General features: G+C 37.6%; 1 protein-coding gene across 1 annotated transcript in view; it reads left to right on the top strand.

Moving 5' to 3' along the window:
* The window catches only part of VPS13C (vacuolar protein sorting 13 homolog C (S. cerevisiae)), a gene marked incomplete at both ends in the record, with an annotated part of 69,224 nt that extends 46,694 nt beyond the window's left edge, over positions 1 to 22,530 (top strand). Inside the window, 24 exons of the mRNA XM_008940676.1 lie at positions 272 to 384; positions 1,413 to 1,582; positions 2,098 to 2,330; positions 3,423 to 3,652; positions 4,370 to 4,462; positions 5,963 to 6,313; positions 7,549 to 7,638; positions 8,046 to 8,201; positions 9,208 to 9,472; positions 10,277 to 10,437; positions 10,926 to 11,047; positions 11,294 to 11,588; positions 12,902 to 13,291; positions 13,979 to 14,083; positions 14,769 to 14,933; positions 15,284 to 15,412; positions 16,475 to 16,608; positions 16,903 to 17,029; positions 18,429 to 18,664; positions 18,979 to 19,129; positions 20,178 to 20,318; positions 21,359 to 21,440; positions 21,537 to 21,606; positions 22,419 to 22,530. Coding sequence (XP_008938924.1) covers positions 272 to 384; positions 1,413 to 1,582; positions 2,098 to 2,330; positions 3,423 to 3,652; positions 4,370 to 4,462; positions 5,963 to 6,313; positions 7,549 to 7,638; positions 8,046 to 8,201; positions 9,208 to 9,472; positions 10,277 to 10,437; positions 10,926 to 11,047; positions 11,294 to 11,588; positions 12,902 to 13,291; positions 13,979 to 14,083; positions 14,769 to 14,933; positions 15,284 to 15,412; positions 16,475 to 16,608; positions 16,903 to 17,029; positions 18,429 to 18,664; positions 18,979 to 19,129; positions 20,178 to 20,318; positions 21,359 to 21,440; positions 21,537 to 21,606; positions 22,419 to 22,530 — 4,121 coding nt within the window. The remainder of the gene's footprint in view (positions 1 to 271; positions 385 to 1,412; positions 1,583 to 2,097; positions 2,331 to 3,422; positions 3,653 to 4,369; positions 4,463 to 5,962; positions 6,314 to 7,548; positions 7,639 to 8,045; positions 8,202 to 9,207; positions 9,473 to 10,276; positions 10,438 to 10,925; positions 11,048 to 11,293; positions 11,589 to 12,901; positions 13,292 to 13,978; positions 14,084 to 14,768; positions 14,934 to 15,283; positions 15,413 to 16,474; positions 16,609 to 16,902; positions 17,030 to 18,428; positions 18,665 to 18,978; positions 19,130 to 20,177; positions 20,319 to 21,358; positions 21,441 to 21,536; positions 21,607 to 22,418) is intronic.
* Between the last annotated feature and the right edge of the window lie 571 nt (positions 22,531 to 23,101).

The following is a 23,101-nucleotide window of genomic DNA, read 5'->3' as shown; positions in this document are numbered from 1 at the left end:
TAAATGGATAGCAGCTTACTTTTAAGGTTCTTAAACCACTGTGTTAGGTAATTTTAGCAGGCATTGAATAGAGCAAAGCAATAGTGAGTAAATGAAAGTGTAAATTTTTCTGAGTAGTCCTCTGGATTTAGAGCTTTTCCTCTTTTTGTGTCTTGCTGACTTGAATTAAAACAAAAAACCAAACACAAACTGAGAACCACCCCCAGGCCCAGTGTTTTAAAGAAATGTAAAAATGTTTTCTTTTCACTGGCAGGTTCTCTTCTTGCTTTAGGACAAAAAGACACTTCTACAGTTGAGTCTTCTGTGGGACGTTGCACAACACTTAAATTTGACTTTAATTTTGAGTCGCTTTCAGTAACACTCTACAGTAGTGATATCAATCAGGTTTGTGACAAAGCTTTTACTGTATGGATGGGGGTGGGGAACTTAGGCTTCTCACATAAATGGAACTTGGGATAGTAAGTCTTATTGGTTGTGTTGGCTTTTGTAATGCTCACCTTATGGAGCTTATGCAATTTATTGTGAAACTTGGGGGTCTTATGGGCAGAGAATATCCTGAGTTTGAAGAACATAAGTGCGTTTCTAAAAATCACACTAGAAGGAAGTAATAAACTAACCAACTAAAAGCACCCACCATTTGATTTGGTCATTCATGCCTTGATGCCAGCTGTGCAAAATAAATCAAAATGGGAAAAGCAGGAATTGCTAGTCTAGATGATGGTATTTCTGTGCATGATTGCTACGTAGTTAGTAAGCAGATCCAAGATATACATGGCCTGTACTTCCCTCTTAGGTATCCCTGTGTGTGAGCAATAATGAAAATACTTCCTGTGCTGAAAACAGAAGAGAAACATGTGCATTGTTGCCTTGGTTTTATGACTTAATATGCTTTCTCTGATGTGAAGGTCCTTACTTTGTAAGGCTTGGCACATAGTGAACACGTGGTAGCTTTCCTTTTACAATAACTGCAATGTAAGAACTTGTGTTGATTTTCGTATGTGGGGTGTATAATTTTTTAAAGTTGCTGTGAAATGGGGATGCTTAAGTACTGCAATGGGGAAGAAACACAGTGTAGTGGGAATTTATTTCAATTCCTTTCTGTTTATTGTTGAGGTCCTGGTTTTGAATGAGTTGATGTGATGGGAGTAGAGGGTTCCCCTGATAGGAGATTCAGAGCTCATTATCCTTTGGCTGTGCGTTCTGAACGTTGGCTAGAAATCCAGAGAAGCAGCCATACTGCAACCCAGCTGGCTTGTTCTGTTTTCTCAGTGAGTTCCTTGGAGCCATTTGTATGGCTGGACATGCAGGCTCATTAGATCCTTCACTTCTCGGATCAAAATGGACATGGCTTACAGCAAGGGAAATGTGCTTATTACTTGGTTTTGTGATAACTTCTCATTCTCATTATGTAGAAGCCTCTGCTTTCGCTGCATAGTGACAGTCTATGCCTTGGTGAACTCCGGCTGCATCTCATGGCATCGTCGGGGAAGATATTTTCAGATGGCTCGATGGATATTAATGTTAAACTCAAGGCATGTACTCTGGATGATCTCAGAGAAGGAATTCAGAATGTGACTGCAAGGTATGTTTGAGCACATCAGAAATGAAAACTTCATGCAAATTGTGAGGAAGACTGTTGCCTTCATCTCTTTCTGGCTTCTAACAGGATTGGTAAAACTTGGTAGAGCTGTCAGTTGTTCCCTGTCATACTGTGCAGCAAGGCATTGATGAAATTTTAATCGTGTTTCACAAGTTTCTTCTCTACATGTTGATTTCCTCGTTTATCCGAACAAACAAATGCGTAGGAGGCTGGAGTGTTACAGTGAACTGTGTAGAACAGCTGGGTGGAGAGCAACCAACCTCAGCTAGAGCATTCGATGTACTGAAACTTCAGTGTGTTATGGGATTGTGTTTTTTTTTTTTTTTTTTTCCTCCTGAAAGTCTATACCCTGTTGTTTTGGGAGGAAACACTTGATTGTTTACATTGTAATTCCTTACAAATGGCATGGGGAGAAATAATGGCAGTGCTTCTTCACCCTCCTTTTTCTAGATCTATGTGTTATGTTTGAAACGTTTCTTATTGAACTTGCTTTCCAGAATGATAGACAAGAAAGATGACACAAATGACAGTTCAATGATAGATATAAGCTACAAGCAGGATACAAATGGAACTGAAGTCGTTGCTGTCCTTGACAAGCTGTATGTGTGTGCCAGTATGGAGTTTTTGTTGACAGTGGCAGATTTCTTCATTAAGTCAATGCTGGCATCCTCAGCTGAAAGATCTGCACAGTTCCAGTTAAAGCATTCTGGGAAATCCAAGCCAGAAACAGGTCTGTAAAACTGATTTCTACCCCCTGCCACCACTCTCCTTCTTTACAGTCTTCATGCTCAAAAATCAATAGTCCAAAAGTTTTCAAGATGCTGTCTTGCTGTCAGACGTAAAAAATGAGTTTATGCTTCACACAGTGTAAACTGGTCACTGATACCATAGATTGTTGTAAGGAGTAGTGGTTCTAAAACTACTGTGTTCAGGCATGAAGTTGTCCTTTCCAGGAGAGCTAAATACTGAAAATCATTCACTCTAAACAGGATTTTTTCCCATGTAAGGCTGTAAAGGAAGCATCCTTAGGGTAAAAAGCACCATGGAGATAGTAGTTAAGGAAGCAGAAAGAAAAATGTACTCTTTAAAGTTGAAGAACCTCTTCAAGTCGTGTATTTTGAAACTGGGATTTTCTGGAGAGAAAAAACTTGCTGTGGCTGCTGAGGACTACCAAAATGTGCTGCTGGCTGCCATCCATGATGCGTAGCTTTCTTGGCTTTTTCTGGGGTGCACCTAGTATCAGACACCCATTTCATTGCATAGGTGTGATGTTCTGACATCTCCAGCAAGTGCTAGGCAAGAGTAATTCATGTAATGACTGCCTGTCATTGTGCTCCACAGCGTCTTGATCCATCACTAGGTTACAGAGTCTTCCTTTTAGTAGAGATAAATACAATGTGTTTCTCTCGTGTTTGGAGCTGGAGTAGATGCACAAACAAGAAATTGTATATTGCTACTTTTGTTGCATTTAGTAAATGTCCATGCCAAAGGATTTAGTTACTTTAGATATTGAGTCAGAAGGTAACTATTTCCAACTTGGCTTTGGAGAGCTGGTGCTTAGGTTGACTACAGTGTATAGAGCTAATACTGTTTTTTTTACAGTATTGGAACAGTTTCTTCAAAATGAAACTTTTGATCAGTTAGCTGCTGATTTCTGAACACTGTTGTGATAGTTTGAGCAAAGTATTCCTGTGTAAATTGATATGTTATTTTTTTAAACTTAAACATCTACAATTACATAGCAATTTTTATACACTCTTTGGGTATTATGTGCCCTTTCCAACCTTTTATACTCAAGGAGTTTTAAAACTTACTTTCACAGAAGTATCTGTGCGGCCAAACATGACAGTAAAAGCTGTGATCGTGGATCCAGAAATAGTATTTGTTGCAAATTTGACCAGTGCTGATGCCCCCGCCTTAAAGGTTTCCTTCCAGTGTGACTTGTCTCTGACATCTGGAAAGCCTGCACAAAGGATGACGGCTCAAGTGAAGGGCTTCAAAGTGTTGGCTTGTGCCTTTCTCAAAGATAAGCAAGACAAGAATGTTACTACGGTAAGAAAACTTGATTTTCATAATGAAAAACAATGATATGCTGTTGGCAGGTGTGTTCTTTAGTAGGCGTATCCACAGCACTAAGAAAATTAAGTTTTTGTATCATTGATTGTTTGAAGATAGGAAGGAGCTGCATTTGTGGTATGCTGTTTAAAGGTAAACCCTCTATCAGTAGGTGCAAGACTTCATAACACAGAGCTCTGTCCAAAACCTCTGTGGTGCATTTGTAAACTAAATTACAATTGTTTACTGCCTCTGTTTACTTGTTGCACTAGAGCGTGCTCATCACATCACAGTTGTCTGCAGCTTCACCCGCTCCTTGCTGGCAGGGAGCATTGAGCCATGGTGGTGGCCTATGTAGTTCATCCTGCACATGGTATCTTGTGTTATGCATTCAGTTTTCTTGAGGATTCAGTGTTTTTTTTTCCTATACCATCTTTCTGTCTTTTTGGGTTTTTGTTTGTCTGGTTTCTAAGCTTTATGTCCATAGCTTTTATTTCACTCATTGTTAACTTTCCAGTGCTAAATTGCTCATGTGCAAATTTGGATGCAGGAATCAAGACTGGTAATGCTATGGAAAGAATACCGTTATTCTGAAATGTTTTGTTCCTGTATGAGATGAACATGCCTCTGGTCTATGGTCTTAAAAGACACAAGACCATTTGAAAGTTTGAGTAGAGAAAGTACCTTAATAATCAAGTCATGTTTTTCCCTTAGGTTTTACAGCCATGTTCTTTGGTCATGGAAAATATGATGCATGTCTCAGGGTTACAAACTGTGGTAGTAACAATTGAAGAACTTACTATAAAGGTAAGGTTCTTATTAAGGCTGTCTTTGAAAGAACAGGTGTGTTTAAAAAACCCCACACCTATATATGTGTATAAAAATATTCATAATGTGATCTACCAATTATATTCTAGATAGATCATAATTTTTTTTTTTAAAAAAATTTACAAATTGCTACTTAAAAACTACATTTTCCCCATTAGTTAGTTTCCAGAAATAGACATTTATCCTTTTTAGAGCTGTTCTGTGTTGGTAAAAGTCATGAAGAGTTGCTTATCTTGTCAATATTTTGGCAAAAAAGGGCAAACTGAAATACTTCAGTGTTGTGGTTTGAGGCTTGGAATGGGGGCGTGACCTTCCAGCAACTGGGAGGACCCCGGGTGTGGGGGTGAAACCATTGTATTCCCTCCCCTTCTCACACACACTCTGATAAGAGGCAGGGAGCGGTTTCTAATTTCACTCCTGCCTTGGAGCTCGGAGAGGAAAGTTCTCCTTTCACTCCATGGGACCCTGGAACCTGAAGGTTCTGAGGGTTTTGTATATTTTACTTTTTGTATTTTTCCCCTAATCTTTGTATTTATTTTTTTCCTTCCCCCCCTTTTTCATTTCCTGTTCCTTTTTGAACAATATTTTTCATTTTTTTTTTTTCCCAAAGTGTGTCTCTCTCGGGGGGGGAGGGGGGGGCAGAGGCGAGTACATAGTTCTGTTCCGTGTGGGTCCTGCCCTGAACCCCTTTTTACACGAAACCAGGACATTCAGATAATAGGATTCCTCCTACCAGTTTCTTGCAAATGTATGAAACATTTCATACTTGAGAGAGACTTGTAAGCAGGAGCATGCACACAAGTGCATGTAAACTTAAGGATGTTAACGTGATTTCCAGAAATATACAATGTGAAATACCTTGTTCTTAATAGGTGAGTTAAAAATTGTTTTTATAGTAAAGATCTTTCAGTGTATAATTTGCTAATTCTCCTGTAAAAAGTTGACAGATATGTATTTGTGGTATGTAGAGGTGGTCAGTGGTGGTGTCTTAAATTATGAGCAATAGTAGATTGTTCCTAAAACATAAAACTCTTGACAGATATACTGCACTGCAAATCGAAATGGTGATGTACGTAACTCTGCAAATGTGCTTTTTTTGAACACTTGAGACATTAAAAATTTGTGTTCTGTACTATGGTAGGGATAAGGTTGATATTGACTGCTGTTGTGGGAGTACTACCTGTACTTCTATTAGAAGTGGAATTCCAGTGTGAAAATTTTGTTCTTGACATGCGATTGTGAGGGAGGGATTGGGAGACCTTGTAGGATAGCAAAATACAATTTGATCCATGACTGGATTCTGTTTCTTCATCTTGAAGTCCAACTTGCATCCGTTACAAGGGCTTTGAATGCTGTTTATCTGAATGAAGAACCCAAGAGCTCCTTGCCCTTGCTTTTCATTATATATTTTCAACAGCTTTAAAATGCTTTGAGCTGCAAAGAGTTGGTTTTTTTTTTTTTTTTTTTTCTTCATTCCAGATCTCGCCAATAATTTCTTTTATGGCTGCCATAAAACCCAAAACAACAGAGGAGGATTCTAGAGGAGCAGCTGAAGTCTCTGAGAATTTGTGGGAAGTGAAGCCTGTAGATCAGTGCAGTGCTTGGTTTCTTGGTGTTGATGTAGCCACAGAAGCAACAGAAAATTTTACAGATCATGAACATATTCTGAAAGAAGAAAAATTTGATGTTGTAGTGAAGTCAGTTCAGGTCACGTTGGAATGTGGGTTGGGACATCGTACTGTCCCTTTATTGTTAGTAGAATCTGTGTTTTCAGGTGTTCTTAAAAACTGGTCCTCACTGATGGAGGTCACTGCTGATATGTCACTGGAGGTATGTAGAATCAAATTGTTAACGGTGTGAAACACTTCTGCACGTTTCATAACATTCAAGTAACTTTCTGGTATGCTATGTGCTGAATTAAGAAGTTTAAATTGTAATGCTCCTAGGAGTTCTGTAGCAGTCAGGCAAGTATGACTAAGCATACTGTGTGGTTTTTACAGAAACTTTGCAATGTATTGTAGTTATTAATGGAAGTTTCTACTGCGGGGAAAAAAAAATCTAGTCCTCTATTTTTTTTTCCTGTATGAACAATGAAGTTGGCTTAGTTGAATGTTTGAATTTAACTTGTATTTCCCAGCTTTTTTTGTTTCTCCAACATTGCGTTTATTGCTAAGATAGAAGTTGCACTCTTGTCTCACCATCTTCTCTACATCTTGGATTGTAGTCACACCATAATTGTTTGGCAGCTATTGCAGATCTGCTCCCTAAGATGTGGTGAATTCCAGGATGGGATGAGTCTCTTATGTAGGCAGAACATTAAAATTTCATGCAACTAGATAAACATCTGCTCTGTGTGATAGCTTAATGACATCTTAGTTATGTTTGGTCCGTTTACCCAGTGGACCTCATACTCTCTTCTGTACTGAACGTACAGGTAACCTTCTTCCATTGCTGGATATGCATATTGTTAATAGTGTATCGAATATGCTTGCCTAATCCCATACAACTGGGGGAATTCACCCCTGCTTCCAGAAGGGGGGTAAACTAAGGAATATAGCTGAAATGGGGCATCCAAAACTCTTTGGTTTACAGCTGCTTCTGTTCAGGTGTGCAGTGGCTAAAGGGAAGTCAAAATTTAGTTTAGGCTGTGAGTTCAATGAACTGTTCTGGTGGACCAATTCAGACTAACATTTACTCAGACTAATCATTATTTCATAGCACAGTTGAGTGCTTCTGGCATTGAAGTTTATAATCTCGTAAGTCATTCTTTCAACTGAGAAAGGGAGGGTGAGACCACATTATTTTAGGTGAAGGTGTTAAAGTAATAGAGTTACAAAGCTCTCTGGTTGCTCTAAAAGCAAGGCAGGTAGTCAATTCTTCAGAAATTGTCACTTATGAAAAATGTACAGTATATTATAGTTCTCTGCTATTAAAGTGCTTCAAAATGCTAGCTTAATGCTTCCAAAATGTGAAGATGTTGTTACTTTTTTTTTTTTGTACTAAATCTTATTAGAGGGAACTCAGTCCTTTATTTTTAGATATCTTGATTTTCGTTCTTTCTTCAGATTCATTATTACAATGAAGCTTATGCAGTGTGGGAGCCACTTATTGAACGAGTTGAAGGAGGAAAGAAGCAATGGAGTTTAAAGCTGGAAGTATGTGAACGTACTTGAAACTGTGGAATAGCTTGAATAGACAGCTTTTTATAAGAATTTTTATGTGACAGAACACTGACCTTTTGAATCCTGTTGCTTTGAGAGAACTATGCAATTTCACATGAAAAAAATGTATTGATACATGTTTAAGTTCTGCTGAATAATAATTGCCCAATACGTGAGCAAAATGTAGCATATAACCACACATACTGAGAGGAAAGAAAATAACTTGCCTTCAGTGTTGGTAGAAAGTTTCCTTGTTTGTGTAAGTTGTCTTGAATTTTACAAGGAAATGAGGTTTTCCTTTGCTTGGCAAAATTGCCAAGTGTAGGTCAAGCTTTTTCTGTTTCATCATGGGAGAAAGTAATCTATATGTTCATCATTGCTTAATAAAATTCTTCTTTTAGGTGAAGACTAACCCTGTCCAAGAGAGAAGTTTGATGCCTGGGGATGATTTCATTGTTCTTCCTGAGCCACAAACAGCAGTTAACATCTTTTCGAAGGATACAATGAACATAACTATATCCAAATGTTGTCTTGCTGTTTTCAGCAATTTAGCCAAGGTAGTCCTAAAAGGCAGAAGATGCCCAATTATGTGGTTCTGTAGGAACCATTTTTATTTTTTTTCAAAATAACTTCTATTGCTGCTAGTGAGAACCCAATGACTGTTGTGCAGCCCTGAGAAATGTTTTCTGTCAGGGCTGAGCAATTTTACTCTGATCAGCCCTTTAGAGCTACCAAGAAGGTGGTGCTAGCTTTTGAAGGAAGCAATGTCTATATCAGAGGAATACATGTGCTTATGCAGGACTCAAGGAGCAGTTGTATAAGTAAGCTGAAAGTAAAACCCTTCAGTAAATACAACCATTTCCTACAGTCCTTTTTCTGAAACACCAAATCTTCCCTTCAACCTTTTCTTCTTAATAGAATACTTTGGAAAGTGTGTGCTCTAGCTGTAGAAGTGGAAATTCCAGTGTGTAAAAGATACTTTTCCCCATATTTTTCTTCTGATAGGTGTGCTTATGAATGTCCTAGGCTGTTTTTTTTTTTCCCCTTCTTTTTATGGGAGGAGGAAATTTTGGTTACCAAATCAAGCTATTTTTATGGAATGTGACTTATGCCTAATTCTAAATGAGCAACAGTTCTTTAAATCAGTACTTCCTTATACTGTAAGGAATACTCTATATTGGCAGTCAGTTACCATGGCTTTTGTGTAATCATACAAATATGTAAGCATAAGTTGTCCTTGAATATGAAGTATATACATGGTGAATGTGCTTGGGACTTTTGTTCCCCAGATTTTATTTTACTCTTGCAACCCAATAACTGTTAAAAAAAAAAAATAAAACTACTGAGGAGCATGAATTCTTCTTGTAAATCAATATTTTCTGCAATCACAGATAAATAATGAAATTTTACTTCCTGAAATACAACTACACAAAGCATAAGTATTGCTACATGCTGGTTTTTTTTCTTTGAAATTGTAGTTGCTAGGAACTGTCTCTTAAATGCTTCTATATATGTTTTTGTGGCTATGTATGTGTGACTTAATATATATGTTGTTAATTTCAGGCATTTTCAGAAGGGACTGCATCCACATTCAACCATTCTTTCAAAGAGACAGCACCTTTCATAGTGAGAAATGCCCTGGGTGTTCCTGTAAAAGTGCTTCCTTCTTCCAATTTTCTGATAGTTGGTTCAGCTGACAAAGAAAATGTGAACAGTGTAGAAAGTGGTCAGACCATGGAATTGGATTACTCTGTTTTGGAAGCACCCCAACGAGGAAAGTTCTCTGCATTGTACCGACAAGAAAGCTCCATCTTCTCTTTAAGTTTAGGTATTTTGCTAGGGTATGCTGTCTGTTATTACATGCTGAGAACAGGAATGCAGGGGAGGCAATATGATTAAATACAGTGTGATCAGAATTCAGATGAAGTACATTGTGTCGAAACTACTTTGGAACACTGATGGCAATTGAAAAAAAATTAAACTGGCTACTGAACTCCTACTAGAGGGTTATACAATTCCTTCTCTCCTTTTTTTTCAGAGTGAAAATTACTTTTATTTTTTTTTTTCTCCCTCTTTGGAAGAAATGGAGACTATTGGAGTCATTGATAGAACACCTTACACACCACTGGGACATAGGCCTTTGGGTTCCAAGTCCTGCTAAGCAGGATTTCTGTTTATCATATCCTTACTACCATTAGGCTTTCTGTAGTTACCCAGTAACTTGAGAGCAGTTAGGATTTTTCTATGTTGTTTAGCTTTGCCAGAAAATACCGCTAGGAAAATATTTTTTAGTAGTTACTATATTCTAATCTGATTTTTTTTTTTTTTTTTTTTTCCCCCCCATCCTCTATGATGGTACCTGTCTGTGATACAGAGCTCATGTTCTGTGTTGCATTTTAAATTACCTGACAAATACTTTTTGTTCACTTTTTAATGTATTTATTGTACTATGTATAAATCACAATCTAAATTATGGTCTTCAAGAGTATTCTGATATTCAAGCTTTTCTTTAGTGGTGTTGAAATAACCTTTCAAGGTGCTTTTGCCAGAGAATGCTTTGATCTTGGTTGTTGCTCAGTTGATTCTGTGATGTTTTGCCTAATGGAGACTTCTGTTTATTTTTGTGGATTAGAACTTCAAGGATATAAAGAAGTGGTAACCATTCCCATAGCCAAAACAGGTCGACGATTGTACAACGTAAGAAACCTTCTTGCTGATCGTTTGGACTCTATCGTTGTACAGATAGATGCTACAGAAGGAAATAAGGTCGTTACTGTACGATCTCCTCTGCAGGTAAAATACCAATCAAAAAAAAACCTGAAAGCAGGGGTCTTCTGAGTGACTTGTCTTTTCTTCTTTAATGTGTGTTTTTTGAGATCATACTTGTCAAAAAAGTTATGTAGTGGCAAATTATTAAATATTTTACTCTGTTACGTGAATATTTTGATCTGTATTCTATGTGTGTGTGTTTGTCTTTCTGATCAGAATTAAAAATTTGGTTTTGACTTTTGGCTTTCTAATATCAGCTATGTTGAGTCTGGAATATGTACTATTTTTGTGAGTTGGCATTTTAAGTATGTTGTTCAATTCATGGAACTTAAAAGTAGTGTAGTTTTCTCCTTCAGAACTATGTTTCTTAGTAGAACACAGAAGTCTGCTTTTCAGAGGAGTTGAATTACATGCAGTAATGTTTGTTTCTTTGTTGCTGTTCATACTTTTTACTTGAGAAATTAGTACCCTAGAATTGTAAAAAAAAAAAAAATTACACGTTTTGATCCTAGATCAAGAACCACTTCTCAATCCCATTTATGGTCTATAAACTGGCTAGAGACTCGAGGTTGCTGGAGCCAATTGGCATTTCCAAGCCTGAAGAGGAATTTCATGTTCCTTTACATTCCTACAGGTACACTTTTTCTGTTCTGTAGGGCTAATCTTTGTGAGATAGATACACAGCACAAGTGCAGCTTTAGTGTGGAAGCCTAAATTTGCACTTGGAACTCTTCCTGACTGGGTTAAAAAACTAAAATGCCACCTTTACTATGTCATTAATGTGCTGGAAAAGCCCCTCAGAATTTTAGCAATTGTAAGTAGGGGAAGTGAGCTGTCAAGGAAAAGCTGTAGAGTACTGTTACCTGTCTTCTTCCCATAGGTGTCATCTATACCTTCAACCAACAGGAACATTAGAAGGTCAGTTTCAAGAGTCCACCACTTACATTGCCTGGAGGGAAGAGCTACATAGGAGCAATGAAGTAAACTGCTTGTTGCAGTGCCCAGCAACTGTGACAAACTTCTTGCCTCTAATAATCAGCTCAACAGCTGTACCTGATGAACTGAGTTTCATTTCAACTCATGGTGAGGAGTGGGATCCTGCCTACATTATCCACCTCCATCCTACACTGACTGTGAGGAATCTTTTACCATACTCCTTGAGATATTTACTTGAGGTAAGTTATTTTATGCTTTTATTTGGAAATCCTTTACTTGATTTTAAGTAAGACTATATTTACTTAAAAGTGGAGGTGAATATAACGTGGAAGATACTGAATGTAGTTTTTTGTATTTTCTGTTGTAAATGAGTGAGTCAGCTGATGGATTGATTCTGGGAGTTTTGGGGATGAATTGTTTTTTCATTTGGGTGTACCTGACCACTTCTGCCTTGCTTCTTAAAAATGATTTTTACTTTCTTCTGAGATGCTGTTCATGTTTTGCAGGACGGCTTTTGTTTCACAGGGAGAGGCATAAGCAAAAGCACCTGAAATTTCTTGAGCTTTTCTTCTATGTAGAAAACACAACTTCTCTCCATTATGACACTGATTCTTTATTGGGGGCTATTGTGAGGTCTCCCTTAAAATTAGAATTTTTTTTGTAGCATGCAATGCAGTCTTTATTCTTCCAGTGTTTTTAAAAATCTAGTATTTCGTCGTGAAAGCTGAGTGATTTTTAATAAAAGAAGTGTGAGCATTTGGATCTGTCATTCTTGTTTGTTGTCATTTGTCCTACTTGGATAACTGACTGTGGCATTAATTTAGATCTGTCTTTCACTTCTGTTCAGCGTCCTTATGGCACTATTTCCAGTTTTCTTCACCTTCACTCAACTAAAGTACTCATGGTCACAGAGTGTACATCAGAGAGCTGTTGCCTTGACTGAGGAGCTAGAGACTAGTAATTCAAATCTGTTTCTCAAGTCACTGTACTTGTAGCTGGCTTAATGTCTTCAGGTCCAGTGGCTAATCAAGCCTGGCCACTGTTCAATAGAGTAAAATATACTGTTTCTCAGTAAAAATTAGGATACCTTTTATTGTGGGATGCTACTGCTTGAGGAAAGCTGTGCTGACAGTGTGGCACAGCTACTGGCTTTCTGCTGGTAGTTTTGTTCTCTAATATGAAAAGTCCTGGCTGTACATCTGCAGCACAGTCCAATTCAGTGTTACACCCAGTATTGTAAGTATATGAAAAAGTACTCATTGTCAAAATCCATTGGAAATCATGGAGGAGGGGAGGGAACAGAGACAGGGGATACCCTTGAACTAGTTGGCCTTCCTGAATTAAGCAGTCTTTACTCTCCTGCAAGAGAATTGCAATTGATAGGAAATTACTAATAGGGTCAGGCTCAAAAGAAAGTGATTTGAGATCAGAACATGTGGTCCTGAGATGTGAAACATATGCATCCTGCAAGAGAGGAATAAAATGCTCTTTTTGGAATTACCTGAATTTTATATACTAAGAACTTCATTTGCCCCTTTTAATCTTGCTGTAGGGAACAGCGGAAGCGTGTGAATTACTGGAAGGGAGTGCTGCAGATGTTTTTCATTCAAGAATCAACGGAGAAATAATGGAGCTTGTGTTGATAAACTATCAAGGCAAAGACTGGAATGGGCATCTTAAAATTCATGACGGAATGCCTGAATTTTTCTCTGTGTGTTTCGCATCCCATTCAGCAGCCGTGATGGCGCTGGATATTTCCATACACACCAGACGAATGGGAAGCCGTATGATCTTGTCTGTGTTCAGTCCTTATTGGATCATCAACAAGACTTCCCGTATTCTCCAGTATCGAGCTGAAGACACTCATGTGAAGCATCCAGCAGACTACAGAGATATTGTTTTGTTCTCCTTTAAAAAGAAAAATATTTTTAGTAAAAATAAGGTATACTTACTTCAGGTGGTGGTGTTGTAAAACCTTCCTGTGAGGGGGAAAACACCCACGCACATTTTGTCTAAGAATTTTTTTCTTGGCAATATTTAAATGTATAGGCTTTCATTTGGCTGCTGCTTTTTCTTCCTAATGATTCTTTTTGGACTAAGCAGAATGGAAGGCAGGTAGACAAGTCTATTGCAACTTTTTCCAGGTCTTGCACTGCCTCTTTTTCTCTTACTGCTGTCGTGCCCAGAAGCTGGCTGATAATGTAGAGTGGTTAGGTCCTGAAAACTTTGTGGGTACCCTACCAGAGCAGAGGAGAGGAATTTACTGTGGATAGGTAGATTAAGAGAATGGACTGCCTTTGTAGTGGAAAGACAGGCTACTCAGAATCTTGCTGTTGAAGCATTTCCCACTGAATGAAGAGGTATCATGATTTACTCCGTGAGGTACTTAAACATTTAAAATGCACAATGTAAGTATTTTGTCCTAGGTAAAACAGTTCTGTTTTGGTTTTGTTTTATTGTGGTATTTGCACAGCCAAAGAGTACAGTAGTTGAGGATTTTTCTGAAGTGGCCCTTTTTTACTTTAAAATTCCTTTTCTCACAGAACAATAGGATGTTTCATAATGCATGAACTCTAAAATTAAACCAGACTTCAGTACTTTCCATATTGTTCTTTTTTTTTCTGTGTAGATCCAGTTATGTATTTCAACAAGTGATTGGTCCAACAGCTTTTCCCTTGATACTGTAGGAAGCTATGGATGTGTCAAGTGTTCAGCTAATAACATGGACTACCTGGTAAGACACATTTCAGTGTTTTGTGGAGCTCTCTTGGGTTTTTTTTGGCTTGATTTCTTTTTCTGCTTAAGGCATTTGTTTCACTACTCACACTGCTTGTAAATCATGGAAGTACTTAACATCTAGGTTAATAGTTTTTATGCCCCAGCTATTCTTCACCTTTTGAACAAGTAGTTTCACCAATTGAAGTTTCAGTATGATTCATAAACATGTATTTTATATAGCAAATATTTAGTACCAGGCTGCTGAAAATACAATGGTGAACTTGCATAGTGGAGATAAGAGTTCACGTTGGTTGGCATTTAGAGCCTCACTTAGCCTTGTCTAAGACTACATAAGCAAAATAAAAAATACATTTAGTATGTGGATACATGGTGTGTTTTGTTGCTATATACCCTTTAACTGTATCTGATGATATGATTGGTTGAGGTTGTCTTGATTTACTGGTGATTGGTGTTGGATTTCTCTGCACAAATGCTACAGCTACAAGCACTACTCTCTTGACCGTTCCTTTGCGTTGCATAGTTTGCTGATTTTACTGCATGCTGTTTGGTTCTTTCATTACAGGTGTTTAGAACAGGAGTGTTTTTTGCTAACCTTTGTAATTACAGTAATTTTGGCTTTTTTTTTTTTTTTTTTTTACATCTTGACTTTTCTCTTAAGCTTGGTGTTGATTGTTCAACAGGTTGGAGTTAGCATCAAAATGAGCAGTTTTAACCTTACCAGGATAGTGACCTTCACTCCATTCTACACAATAGCAAACAAATCGTCTCTGGAATTAGAAGTTGGAGAAATTGGTCCTAATGGCTCTTTTCCAACTAATAAATGGAATTATATCTCTGCTTCGGAGGTAACGTTCCTTTTTTTTTTTCCTTTGGATGTTTCTGTAGACAAGTAACTGGTCTCTAGCTGTCACTTCAGGAAAAAGCAATCCTCTTTATAGAAGCTCTGTCACATCTGATAACGTGATGTGGATTCTTCACATCTCAGGGCAACTTGAGTAGCGCAGGCTACATATGTTGGTAAATAAGTCCAGTGCCTCAGTTTAGTTAACTTACTAAACACAGGTGAGAAGTTCATCAGTAGATACTGGAGTGAGAATGAAGGCATTTGAGTTGGTTCTAGTCACAGACGACTGTTTGTCTTAGTACATTGAACATACACAAACGCTTGAAGTCATATGTATTTCCTCTTCTACAGTGTCTTCCATTTTGGCCTGAAAACTCATCTGGTGAACTTTGCGTACGAGTAGTTGGCTATGAAAGCTCATCCAAACCATTCCTCTTTAAAGCCCAGGATAATGGTACTCTGCTGAGGCTGGAAGAATTGGTGAGACTGCCTTTGTGTGGTTTGTTCTTAATACACCATTGTAGCCTTATGGTATTGAACTTATGTGACCTTGATTCCTCAAGGTCATCAAGATTGAAACCTTGCGCCTTTAGGTCTTGGTGCATAAAAAAAGGTTGTGAATCAAGCGTACCGTTTTGTTAATGCTTGCATAGCTGTGTGAAGTGGTCATGTTGACGTAGTTTTTTCAAGTTTATAGGAAGCTGAACAGCTCTTGCTTGTTTTAAGTTAAAAATGGTATACTACACCTCTACCGTCTGTTTTTTTCTAGAGAGTATTTCTTAGGTGCCTTCAGTTTTAGTTATCCTAAAACAGAATGATTTTTTTATTCTTGATAAGCTAATGCATGTTGAAGTGACACAGTTGATGGGTAAAACTACTTCTGAATCAATTAGCAGAACCTTAATTATTGCAGAACTCACCCTTGCCTACCATTAGGGAATGCATATATAAATGTGGCATGTTCAGACAAGTCTTTGGAGATAATGCTTATAACTAGCTGAAATACAAGTGAATGAGGGTAACCTAACTCTCCAAGTTCGAAGTTAGTTAGGGAAAAGGGTTTCTGAACAAGATGTCATCAATGGTCCGATGCACTTAATTAGAACACTGGTGTTATTGTCTTCAATGTTAAAGACAGATGGCTCAGATTTGCAAGTGAATTCTTGTGCTTTTTTACTACTACTGTGTAGAGTGCTAAATGTAATTTCTTATATTACTCTCATGTGAGCTGCAGAATCTGTAAGATCATCTTTTTTGAGAGTAGGTATGTCCCCTTCCATCTCTCCTCCAATCCTTTACGGCATAGCAGAACCATCAATTTATCTTGCTAGACAAACTCAATTTATCTTGCTAGACAAACATTCCTGAAAACTGTCCTGGGCTCATACCCAATGTGTTTGAACTTACTGTTACTAGGTAATGTACTCTGCAATTTCCTTTTTCCCATTCGTAAGTGGCTGGTGAGTGACTGATCTAAAAATAACAATTTGGTCTGTTCTAACTTGAATTTACTCGTTGAACTTTGTCTAACTTTCTTTCCAGAATGGAGGCTTAATGGTAGATGTGAATGTTTCTGAGCATTCCATTCTCATAAGCTTCTCGGATTACCACGAGGGAGCTGCTCCAGCTCTTATTGTTAATCATACTTCATGGGACTCCCTCAGATATAAACAGAGGTATGTGAAAGAAACAATGCACCACTGGTCCTTTAACTGGGGGGTGTCTTCTTCAAAGCAGTCCTCATAGTTGGAGAAACTGGAGAGAATAAAGTGGGAGTGTAGATGTTAGTTCACCAAGAGCCTAGCTACATTTGTAAATGTTTGGAGTGAATGCCTCACCCCAAGAGGCCTGAAGAGTGGAGCCTTCAGATCCAATTCACATCACAGGTGGCACTGTGATCTTGCACCACTTCAGTCATTGGTCTTAAGCAGTGAATGCTGTCATTTTACTCCTTCTCTTTTAACCTGCAGTGGCTTACAAGAAGAAAGGGAGTTGAAACCAAAGCAAGTATGCCTGTTTGCATGGACAGATCCAACTAAAACAAGAAAACTGACCTGGGGCTACTCCCAACATTTTGGTGAACATGACCTACTTAAGGTAAACTTCAGAAAGGGAGAAGTAAATGCTGAATCAGTTTAGGACTAGAACAAGATGAAAATTAACTGGAAGAAAGCTCTGTCTTCTCCTGTACAAGACTTTGGGGCTTACTGTCAAGTAGCAAGATTTGAGATGCTTAGATAAATGTAATTGGAGGACTGGATACAAGCTCCAACCTTTTCTTCACCTTTTTCTTGGATATTAAAGAAAGAGGATCAAATATATGAGCTGTGGACATACCTAACTAGTACAGAGGATGAATAATTCACCGATATTGCCAGCAGTGCTGCGTTCAGCTTAAGTATTTCCCGTAAGGTGGAGAAAACCCCTGACTGTTGTGACTCTCACTTTCTATGGGAAACACTTGGCTGGAGAAGAAAATTCAGAGTTACTCAGTAGTAGCTATTTCAGTGTTAGTTACTCATGCAATACTAAAATAGGAAAATATGTTAAGTAGGGGAAAGATAAATTATCAAGATAAGAGGTTTACTATAACTAGAAGCAGGGGTAAATCTAGGACAGGACTGGGCAAGTATCAAGCACTGATAGATGAAGATTTTTCTCACATAGCTGGATGGTGTGTAGGCTGAATTAAGTCATACATGTCTGTTGAAATAGCAGCTCTCTTGTACCTTTTACAGATGTCTGAATTCTTCAGAGTAAGGACACTAAAGCCAGTTTATATTGCAGTCTTAGTTTACTGGGGATAGATTTAGTTTCTCACAGCAGAACTGTGTCAAAGTTCAGTTAACCAGTTATAGTGTACTTTACTGTATAAGCACTTTCTTGGGTCAAATTTTTACATTTAAAAATATTTTTAGCTTGAAACCGACTTCCTTAATCAGGCATATAACCATAAATATATACTATTTTTTACTTTTTAGAAAAGGACTTTAATTATCTCAGTTTGGCCTCACAAATTAACGAATAAGGAATATCTGTGTTTGATGAGCAAAGATCTTAATCATTGTCTGGTTTTACTGCTTAGTAGTGCATGATTTAATGCCTTTTTCCGTTACCACCTACAGTTCTAAATCTTTCCTTTTGCTGTCAAGGCCTTGGTTTCCTAATAATTACCAGTATTATTCTCATCCACAAATACTGCTGGAATTCCAACTTTTCAAAATGGAGGAAAAAAACAAAACAAAACAACAACAAGAACAACAAAAAAAATCACCCAAAACAAACAAATGGCAATTCCCAGCTTTTTTCTAGTGCTGGGATACAAGATACCACCAAATCAGCATGATGCAGTAAAGTGTACAAACAAAAATACTGATTTCTGTTGTGTATGTGTGACAGTGAACTTGCTTGCTTATAAATGTACAGCAACATCCTGGCTTTATTCCTGTAACATAATTCTGAAGTGCATTGATTTTTTTATTTCTGCCTTATATAGGATGACTGTGGCCAATTCCCCTACAATGCAAATACACAAATACACTGGGTGTCTTTCCTGGATGGACGCCAACGAGTGCTACTTTTCACAGATGATGTCGCATTAGTTTCTAAAGCACGACAAGCAGAGGAGCTGGAGCAACCTGATCAAGAAATAACCTTGTCAATCCATAGTCTTGGACTGTCTCTTGTTAACAATGAGAATAAAAAAGAAATCTCTTACATAGGGATTACTAGGTACAGTACATGGAAGACTAAATATTCCTTTGAATAATCAAAATTTGACAGCCTGTTAAAATTCTATCAATACAAGGGGACATCTTTCCAATGAGACTAATTTATGTGAACATTTTTCTAGTAAAACTGAGTTCTACCTTTATTCCTGTTGTGCAATTTGAATAAATGTGATACAACTGTCTCCTTCTATTAAAACAGTGAACCGTAGTTTTCTTGAGCCTGAAAAATGTGGATAATATCATTTTGAATGGTTTGCATGCATAAGAAAGGTCTAAGGACTTTAAAACTGTTAACCTTATGTTCTTGTCTTTTAGTTCTAGTGTTGTTTGGGAGCAGAAACCGAGGCAAAAGTGGAAAGCATTTAATCAAAAACAAATAAACATGTTGGAACAAGCCTATCAAAAATATCTTCATAAGGGTGCTTCTCAAGCTCTAGGTTGGCATAAGCTAGACAGCAATACTGAGGTATGTTTTGAGGTTTCATCAGTGTGCCCAGTGATTGTAGAGCTTGTGGAGTGGTTAAGACAGACTGCTGTTTTGCAGAGTCAGGATAGATGCTGTGTTAAGAGGAAAACAAGCAAAACCAGAACTTTTTGGAATATTTTCATGTTTTATACAGTAGAATATTTTTGTGTTGAGGCAATACTGAGGCAGTACTGAGGTATTTTGCAGATTAGTGTTGTGAAGTAACAGTCTCGAAGAATTATGCCTTTATGTGGTCAAAAAGGTGGCTTGGTATCTGCATGTTAGTTATTAATCTATCTTCCTGTTCATGTAACTTAAACTCTGCAGAAATCATGGTTTTAGCTTTGCAATTCTTATGACTTGATATGGTGAAGGAGCCTATAGCATTCAAAGACTCTTAAAATCAGTTCTCTTAGCTGAGCTTTTTCAGACATTCATTATACCTATCTGTATTCTATGCATAAATTCATTTTTTTAAAGTGGCTAAATAAAATACAGTCATTCTATTGTATCATTATCAGCCTTGTTTTCTGCATTCTCATTTCATTTGAAAATCATATATACCCTCAACTATATGAATAGTTCCGTTCTGTACATAGAGGTGGTGCATTTAAGCTACATGGTATGAAAAATTTCTATCTCTAAATTGTTGTATTTGACTAAGAATAAAGGAGAGTTTTTCCTTTTGCTTCTCATAATTGAAATGCGTCATGATTAGGGTAAAAACATCAGCAGGGAAAGCAGTCAGCTATGTGTTGATATCTTTGATTATGCCAGTGTAATATGTAACTCGGGAAGAAGTGGTTACTCAGGTGCCCTGGAGGTTTCTGCTTGGGGCAGCTGAAGTTGCAGTGCAGTATGCTCACTGGGCTAGCTTGCTGTTTGCATTACTTGCCGTACAGGGTAACTGGATTGAGTCATTCAGTAGCCATGTGATCATGAAATAAGGAAAAATGCACAATTCAGTTGTTAATCTGTTTACTAGTAACAACATTTTATTATTTCTCTAATTAAACTGTATGTTACCTCTGCTTTCTTACGTTTCCAGGTGAATTTTAGTAAGGTTCCAATGGAAATGCGTCTCCCAGTCAGATGCAGCATCCGACGCAACTTCCTGTCAGGAATTCACGTTGAATTCAAACAGTCGCCTCACCAGAGGAGCTTACGGGCTCAGTTGTATTGGCTGCAGGTACCACCTCTAATCATGCTCTATAAACTAAACAAACACTTGAAGGCTTTTGCTTAATTCATTCCTATGAAGGAGTATCTCCAAATCTTACATGTGTGGTGCACTGCTCAGTCTGTCAGAGTAGAAGTGCTGTGAATGCACTGTTGATGGAAAAGCACTGCAGAACTCTTGTCCCAGCTTTTTGCAAGTACTGCGGAAAATTCCACAAAATTGTAGGTTCATGTAAAGCAAGGTGCTGTGACGGAAAGTTGATTCCAAGAGACAGGTGTTTTGTTGTTTTAAAAAAACCCTCAACCTCTTTAATTTTTTTTTTTTTGCCACAGATTATATGCAGCTGTATCACAATTCTAGAGACTGTATCTAGCTGTTGAGAGATCTTAAGTGTGAAAACTACCTGTCAAGTGGAAAGTAATATATACTTAGTACTTGCAGGTACTTTATTGCGTACTATCTTTATGTAAGCTGAAGAGTGAATTAATGGACCACAATTGCACCGGATTATCATACTCTGCTCAGTACTAGTAGTGTTGCTGAAGTAATCAGTAGAGTGCTTGAGCAGATGCTATTGAGCAATGTTTAGTACTACAGGAGGATAATGGTGGGAAGTCATCATCATTGTCATCCTTTCTATTTGCTGCACTTCCGAGTCCCCTGCCAAGGGCACTCTGAGGACCCTGATACTTCTCCTGACCAGCTGTTTTTATTGTTTATCCTTCATGTTTTGTTTCTGCCTGAAAGTAGTTTTCAGTATTCCAGTCAGTGTGTGCCATGAAGTGCAGGCCCTCTAACCGAATCTTTGTGATGTGAACCTGTGCAAGCATCCCCTGTGCATTGCTTCCAACCATGTGACATTTTAGTACTAAATACATAACACTGCAAAACAGTATCTGAGTTATCCTCCTTACCTTATCTTCTTCCCTCAAAATAAGAGTGACGTTTTGCTTGAACACAATCTATACACAAGTTTCTTAGGCCTTCCAAAATGGAAATGGTGTTTGAGTCATTAAAAAAATCTTGTTATGTTGCAATAATTTTTTTAGGTTGATAATCAATTACCAGGATCGATGTTTCCTGTTGTGTTTCATCCTGTAGCCCCTCCTAAGTCAATTGCTTTGGATTCAGGTAAGGGAAAACCTTTAGCAGTACATTTATTCAGCCTTGAAAGTATTAACTTGGTGATTTCTTTTTTTTTTTTACGTGCAATTATTTTCTTTTTAGAACCCAAACCCTTCATTGATGTCAGCATCATCACTAGGTTCAACGAATACAGCAAAGTGCTGCAATTCAAGTGAGTTTAACAGTGTGTTGTAATGCACTTTGAGAGAGTTAACACATTTCAGAGCGGGACATTGTTTTAAAGTTCATGTTCTCTTATATAAACAGCTCTTGACTTTGGATTAAATTTTTAAATGTCACCAGTGAACAAAACATAATTATAAAAGACATGTACTTCTAGAAAGTAAGGACTGACCACATGAAGAGACTGTCATCACTAAAGTATTTGCTTAAGAATTATTTCCCTCTTGTACTACACTATCAGAGTTGCATGTCTGCTTGTTTACTGGGTTTATTTGGTGCTCTAACAACACAGTTGATAGATTAACTAATGCAGCCAGGTACAGTGTGTTGCATTGTGAAATACATGTTCTTCAGCTATGTATGTGTCATGAGTTTTCATACTAAAAAATAAGACTAAAAGATTGTACAGATGGTTTCTAATGCAAGTATCTGTACCCAACTAGTGAGGATATAATATCTGAGGATGGTGAATTCTAATACAAGTAATACTTAAACTTCTGGAGAGAGGCAGCTGGGTAAATGGAAGAAATGCTGTTTGCAGATGGAATCATAATGTATGAATCTAAGAAGTATTTGGTGATAGTTAATATTTTTAGGTTAATTATGCAAGTGTTAAGATATGAATAATTACAGTAATGTGTGGCTTTGTGAGGATGGTAAGTCATTCAGACTGTAAATAGACAGTTGATACAGATTGTAAGTCTTAATATGCAACATAGCATAAGGAAACTTCACTTAAGTAGGATAAGCATGTGATATTTAAGGTAAACTAGGAAGTACAGTTTATTTTTCCCATTTTAGATACTTCATGGTTCTTATCCAGGAAATGGCACTAAAAATTGACCAAGGATTTTTACAAGCACTTGGTGAACTTTTCACTCCATCTACAGACCCAGCAGCAGAAAGACAAAGGGTAATGTATGAAAGAAATTGATTTTGGCCAGAACAGGGCCGGCCTATATGGTAACAGGGTTGTGATTTTCTGAATATTTTGGTTTAAACAAGTGACTATTGCATTTGACAACAGTGAATCAAGGGACAGATTAAGACAATTTCAGTGGAGCATTGGTGTTTCTATTAAACTTTGGCTGGGAGAATTACTGACAAGTCTGAGTAAAGTTACTTGGGTGTAACTTTTTTTTCTTTTGATGTTTCATTAGTTGATGACACAGTTGTTTCAAATGCAGCTACAAGGTGTTAAGGGTGGTAGATTAAGGTTAGGACTTCTGGCTGTATTTTAACCTATAGTGGCTCTCAATTAAGTCTTTTACAGGTGGACAGTTTTCAGAAAGGTCCTGTTTGGTTCTAGTCTGTGTAGGAGAGTTGTTCTTACAAGTTTCTTTTTCTTGGAAATATGTATCTGATAGATTCTGATGTACTGTAGAAATAATTGTACTTTTGTGAAGAAATACAAAAACGTGAAGAACCTCAGGAAGTTAGGTATTTTACTAATATTTCTAAATCATAGAATCATAGGGGTTGGA

This window comes from Merops nubicus, unplaced genomic scaffold (assembly GCF_000691845.1).
Source record: "Merops nubicus isolate BGI_N331 unplaced genomic scaffold, ASM69184v1 scaffold44845, whole genome shotgun sequence".
NCBI classification, from domain to species: domain Eukaryota; kingdom Metazoa; phylum Chordata; class Aves; order Coraciiformes; family Meropidae; genus Merops; species Merops nubicus.
This window is presented reverse-complemented; position numbering and strand designations above follow the sequence as displayed.